Source organism: Dendrobium catenatum, unplaced genomic scaffold (assembly GCF_001605985.2).
Source record: "Dendrobium catenatum unplaced genomic scaffold, ASM160598v2 fragScaff_scaffold_9, whole genome shotgun sequence".
In the NCBI taxonomy this organism is placed as follows: Eukaryota; Viridiplantae; Streptophyta; class Magnoliopsida; order Asparagales; family Orchidaceae; genus Dendrobium; species Dendrobium catenatum.
In genome coordinates this window covers 2479796-2486461 of record NW_021318471.1, presented here as the reverse complement: position 1 = coordinate 2486461, position 6666 = coordinate 2479796, and the positions used below count along the sequence as shown (strand labels likewise).

Here is a 6666-nt window from a genome sequence, read left to right as displayed (position 1 = left end):
GGCGGGTTTGGGAAAGAGGAAGGGGTCTTCTTGTGGTGGAGGAGAAAGAAGAGGGAGGTGAATATGAAGGAGAAGATAGAAAACCTAACCACGAGCCGCGGACTCTTCCAACGACCGGTGGGCCTTGTGATTTGCTCCCCTTGAGCTCTCTCCCTTCTTAAGCTCTCATGCAAGAAGAAGAAGTAGAAACACTCAAATTTTTTCATTCAAATATTCATTATCTATTACAAGAGAAAAGACCCATATATATAGGTCTCAAGTAACATGAAGAAATAAAGACTAAATTGCCCTCAGGGCCCCAACATGACTCAACTCAACATAAGGGTACAAAAGGAATACATAAAATAAAATGCAAATAACTAAAAATATAAGCTCTGAATTGTGGCCGTCGATCTGTGATGCTTCCGGCAATACACCTGTTTGAACCTTGGATCGATGTCCTCATCACTATCTCTAGAACCTCGTCCACTTTCTCCATGCTTTCCCCTCCCTCAAAGCTCTGGAGCTCCAATAAGAATCACATCTCTTCTCTTTAGATTGCCCTCACCATGGTCTTAAGAGAAACCCTTATTTTGGACAAACTAGGATCCCCCCGATCCTCACCTTCCTCCCTCCCATGATCAATTCCATAGTCAATATTTTCTAATCTACCTTGGTCTCCCCCATGGTCTGCAACCACTTCATGCCCAAAATTATGTATGTGCTCCCTAACTCCAAGGGAAGGAAATCCCCCCTCACCTGGATCTTCTACATTATCACCATCAGCCCTGGGCAAATGCCTCTACTCTTTTCCACTTTTCCCATTCCCATCATCACTCAAAAATAGCCGGTGTCAACCAGCTTTAGCCCCAACCAATTCATCACCTAGTTGGAGATGAAATTGTGGGTCGCCCCACTGTCTACCAAAACTATCACTGATTCTTCTCCTATATATCCTCTCACCTTCATGGTGTGATTTGTATAAACCCAATCACTGAGTTCATGGAAACCCCCGCCACATCTAGGTGCAAATTCTCCTCATCGACCAGGGGTGTCAAAATGGGTTTTCGTGTCCGATTACATAAACGGGTCTGAAATCCGAACTCGAACCCGAACCTGACCCACAAAAAACCCGGGTCACCCGACCCTACCCTAAATGCTAACCCGGGCTAGCGCGGGGCCTAGTGCTAGTCCGAAGCTTATGACCTCAAATCAGCTATTTTTTCAAACTCAATCTAGGAATATGATTGCTATCCCAGCTGGTATTTTCTATTTTGCTATGTTAAAGGTGAATGCAACTAGCTATCAGTTCAACTACATAATGTGAACTACTCAACTACATAATGATGAATAATTACAAGAAGATGCTTTATCATTTAGCAAGGCAAAATGCCACAATAAAAGGTTTAGAGAATGGTCGCCGACTCGTGCAAGTTGCTGAATGATGAGAAAAAAAGAAAAAAAGTTGTCGATTGAAAAGTTGAAGGATGAGATCTATCGCAAAGATACAACACTTGTCATGGCAACTTCCATGGCTGAAAGGAGAAGACAAGATTTGGAAATTGTCCATTCAGAAATAACCAAAGCTCGAGGATTAAGTTAGGCTGATGCATGAGATAAAAAAAAAAAAACATTGATATCGGCCGGCAATTTCTTTAAGATTCTCACCAAAATACCCGAATTCCAAGGAGTCCTGTCTTCATCGAAGGTGTGAACTATCTTAATAAGCTTGTGGAGAAAGAATCACTTCAAATTAAGTACAATAATAAGGATGCTTTCCAAGCTTTGATAGCAGAGCCGAGACCAGTGAAGAAGGCAGTGACGAAGAGAGTTCAACAAGCAATTGACGAATAATTTGTAGTTTTTCTTCTCTTTTTTTAGTTTACTTCTATACTTGTAAAAAGTTATAAGCAATAAAATTTCACTTGTATAAATTTATTTTTTGTCCGAGTTTTTTTTTTTTTTAATTACTTTGTGAATGAATTTTAAATACAAAAATTTTAATGGTGAATATGAAATGTCAAGTACCAAATATCGATTACAAATCTCCCTTACTTCAGAGAACAAATATCAACTATAATGCAATCATTATAAAATAAAAGAATTCCAAATACCAAATGAAATCATTATTAAATACTAAATATAACTTCATAATCACATTGAATAAGACAAATATCATATATGAATATTGATAGGCACACATGCTAACTGTTGTCTTCAAATTAGATGAATATTGGGTATGAATCTTGATATGCGAATACTAAATATTACCTTTAAATAAGATGAATAATAAATATGATTATTTAATAGATAATTATCAAAGCTTGAGTGTTACAAAATTAGCTACGTACATTGCGATTTAGAAAATAAGAGAAATCTCAACAATTGTGTCTTGATTAGATGATCCAACCTGATAAAATCGTCTGTTGAGCTTTGAGGATGCATCGACTTAGTATATATTGATAGTCATTTAGCCTAGTTAATCAATAGTTTTCCTTGAGAAGTTATCCCTCCAGTAATCATCAAGGTTGAATGCATAGATAACAGTTGCTACGTTTTATTCTCCTATTGGGATGAGTTCCTTGCTCATAGCTTCTTGTTTAAGGTGAGTTCCCTGATTAACCAACGAATATGAAACTAAATAGATCGAATTAATTTGATTTGAACCGACTTGATTAATCATGAATTGGATTCGACTCAACTTGAATCAGGTTTTTTTGATATTTGGATGTACAGTGATGGCTTTAGTATTATGTCCTAGTGATGAATCAACTACTAGGTGATGTGTTGTTTGGTTTGGAAATAATTTGGTGTTTGATTCAGCTTATTATGAGGATTAATATTCAAAAATCCAGATTAACTCATCATGTCTGTCTGATTATTCTAGTTATCATAATCGACGATATTCCCTGGATTAGCTTTTGTTAAACTGAGCATTTATGCATGATTCTTCAGAATCAGAATCATTACAAAGAAAGAGATTCCTTTCGACCGGTCATGAATTTCGGAATAATTTATATTATTTTAATGTATTTATACAACATTATTTCTTTCCTAAAATAGAAGTATGTTTTCTTCCTTGCATGTCTACCACCTTCATTACAAATAGTGTAACTTTTATCATAGAAATATCATGAAAAAGAGAGTCTTGGGATTATTTCTTTAATCCATTATCGCTCCAAGTTGAGAATCTCATACATACCAAACAGAACGTTAAATTAATCAAATATTAAATTTTTCCTTATATAATACTTAACTTTTAGAATTACTAATCTCAATTGTGTTAATTTAATCTCTAACAAAACAGTTCCAGAATTTCATATGCATTTTTTGCTTGCTGATAGATAAATGAAGTGCAAGAACAGTTTATTTCGGCTATGGAAGATCTCTTTGAAAGGAACAAAGCTAAAGCTGGATATCCTGACCTCAAGCTGAGAGTTCTCTGATTTTTCAGCACTGCAACAATGTCTCCAATCTGAGAGGTCAGGATCATTATGAAATCAAAAGTAGCTTGTTTGATCAACTTTGTAAAATTTCGAGAGCTTGTGTTAATATTTGCCAAGATAATCAACCAACCATTTGGTTTGCAAATAATTGAGGATCTTCTGCTAGAATTTAAGTAATCAGACTTCAGTTACTTTGGTTTGCAAATAATCTGATTCTCTATTTCATAATTTTCTATTAATTTTGGTTCTTTGGTTGTTTGATAAGAATATTTTATTCTCTCCATTTTTTTTCTCCAAGAATAAAACCTTATCATTGAGGAAATAGAGTTCATATTACCTCATAGCTATGTATTATAGGATCCTCCAGCCTTCAGGTTCTGATGACACTCCAGATAAGCTGAAGGTTCTTTTTAATATGTTAAATATTCATATCAAATATGATAACAGCGAACAAAATCTTGCTTTTTATAATGATTAGACCTCTAAACCATTGTGCTATCCTTCTCTTCCATTTGCTTCCAATTGGCTTTTTGGGTGAATAAATCTTAGATTAGACAGGCACAGTTATCTGTTAAAATTCATAAAAAAATTCCTGAAGAAATGACTGCATGGGTAGGAAATCTATACTGATTGGATTCATTATTATCTTGATAGCAACGTTAATTAGATAATTATTATTGAAATAATAATGTTATTTATCAAATTCATTTGTTTGGGCCAATATTATATTACTGAAAAAAATTATAGTCTTTTATAATAAATGATTATTGTCATTTATTATCATAATGAAGTCAAATATGTCATAAAAATAGTTCGCATTATTTACAACGTTGTTGTCGATAATAACAGAAAATTAAGGCTTCGTTTGGGACGGTTTTTTTACTGCTTCTTAAAGTAGTTTTTAGTACAAAAGTTAAAATTTTTGTACTTTAAAATTGTTTTAAGATTCAATAAAAAAGCCATAAGAAACGAAGCCTAAATCAAATAGCTGGCATCTATTTACAGACTTATTATTTCTTTAGTAAAGTCTAAGATGTCAGGGATTCACTATTAAGCTGCCAGATGCCAAAATTAAGCCAAGAGTAGTCATTGCAAGATGTCAAAACTGAAACGATTTACAAGTGAGCATATTATATCAACTAATTCAGTGCATCGTAGCCTCGTAGGACCTATAATTTGTCTTTCATCTCCAGTTTCCCCCATAAGAAAAGTACAAAGGCAATGATAAAATGCATCTATACAATTTGGAGAGCAATAATTCAAAGAATCTACAACCATTATCAATAGTTAAAATTTGGATTTTGGCCAGTTTCAAACTTTCTCACAATTATCTCACGTTTAAAAGTGTTGGATAGAATCTGATTTCAGTGAATCATAAAGAATGGATTGATTCCATCTGATTTGTACTGATCAGCTCAGTTTAATACCTTATAGTTATTCAAAACCTTGGAAAGTTTTGGCATTACACGTCTAATCATCCTTCTTATCATGGTAAACAATATTGGGATTAATTATTATGTGCGGAGACTAATTAGAATGCGTCACGTCGCCTCTTCGCTCGGTATTGCTCGGTACCGCAGCTCGATACCACTAACGTGGCGTATTCTAATTGGTCTTCGGACGGCGTTCTGCGTCCGACCTCCGCACAGAATAATTTAACTACTATTGAAGCATTTTTTAGTTTGCACAACTATTTTTTGTACTTTTATATTTTTGTGGTGATCTGTATGTAATGTTGGTTTTTGTCTCTTTCTTCTCTTGTCATTTGTTCAGTTCCCTTGTTCTGTTTTGCTTTGGTCTCGGTTTTTTGACCTGTTATTCTGTAATTGCTTTTGATTAATATACTGGCTTAGCCCCAAAATTTTCTCAAAAAAAAAAAATGCTAGTAACAAAATACTAGAAGCCAAAGTTTTTGGTAATTGAAAATTTAAAGCTGCAGTTGAATGGAGAAAGAAGATTTTTTTTTTTTGGGATTTAAATCAATTAAGATAAATTTACATATACATCACATATATAAACTTTGAACTCAAAATTTCTTTGTTGATAGTTAAAACTTTTAACTAACATATCAACATAGCATGCATGAGAGAGCAGATTCTCACTATCATTCTTATATCTTCAAACTAAACAATATATTTTATTTTCCCACCATGCAAAACAATCTTATTTCTATTATATATATATACATATATTGGTCATGATTGATTTTAAAAACATTAAATTTATTTTGAGATTAATATTATGCATAAAGAACTTGAATTCCACTCATCTTAAAGCAAATACAATAAATTTCAGGTCTACCTGTTAAAAAGCTATAGTGTGCTAGGATATTCGTGATAGTGGAATGAGAGAGTTTAACGTTTTAGTTTTGAACAATGATTCAACACGCATAGAGAAAAAAATGGTTAAAACACAGTAAAAAAAATTATGTATAAAACTCAACAAAAAAAAATCACAAGACTTGAGATAGTTAAAATTATTTCTATAATATCCAAAAGTTTCTGTTAAGTAAATATTAGATATTGAAAATTTTATAGGATTGTAGCAGTGCACCACTGTAGGAAAATCACTAATTTCTAGCAGATTTTATGGCGGCTTTCCAAGTGATAAAGATTAAATATTTTCAATTGATTTTCAGGAATATTTTTCGGCTGCTTTCTGGCGAATTTGTTTCCGAAGTATTTTTAATAATTTCTGAAAGAAAAATATTTATAATTTCATTAATTAATAATTTTATAGCCTATTTTTATTAATTATTAATTTTATAACTTTAAATAATTAAAATTAAGCTGTTAAAGTAATAATTATTTTAATTATTTATTAATAACTTTAACTTATTATTCTATTAATAACTTTAATGTTATTATTATTATTATTATTATTAACTTTAACTTATTTATTTAAAAATTTAACTTTTCATTTTATTAACTAATTTAATATTAATATTAATAACTTATTTTAATTTTTGTTAATTTTTTATTATGAAATTAATTTATTTAAATATAAAAAAGTTAATTATTTAACACATTTTACACCAGCAGAGTGGTTGACATCTTAAGACCGAGCAGGTCTTGAATTTGAATCACAGCAAGGGCAGGCATGGTAGCTTTTGCTGGCGGGCATTACGTGCATGAGGCCTGGTGATCTCTGTTTTTTATTTTATTAATTTTTTTAGTTATTCTGACAGTCTTTTTCAGTCGGAAAATTGGTTTTTGTTCAATGGAAAATTTTTGCCACGCAC

General features: G+C 32.3%; 1 protein-coding gene across 1 annotated transcript in view; it reads left to right on the top strand.

Moving 5' to 3' along the window:
- The window catches only part of LOC110110262 (diacylglycerol O-acyltransferase 2D), a 17283-nt gene extending 13630 nt beyond the window's left edge, over window positions 1-3653 (top strand). Inside the window, exon 9 of the mRNA XM_020841652.2 lies at window positions 3324-3653. Within this exon, the coding sequence (XP_020697311.1) occupies window positions 3324-3425 (102 nt within the window). The 3' untranslated portion in view covers window positions 3426-3653. The remainder of the gene's footprint in view (window positions 1-3323) is intronic.
- Window positions 3654-6666: the final 3013 nt, after the last annotated feature.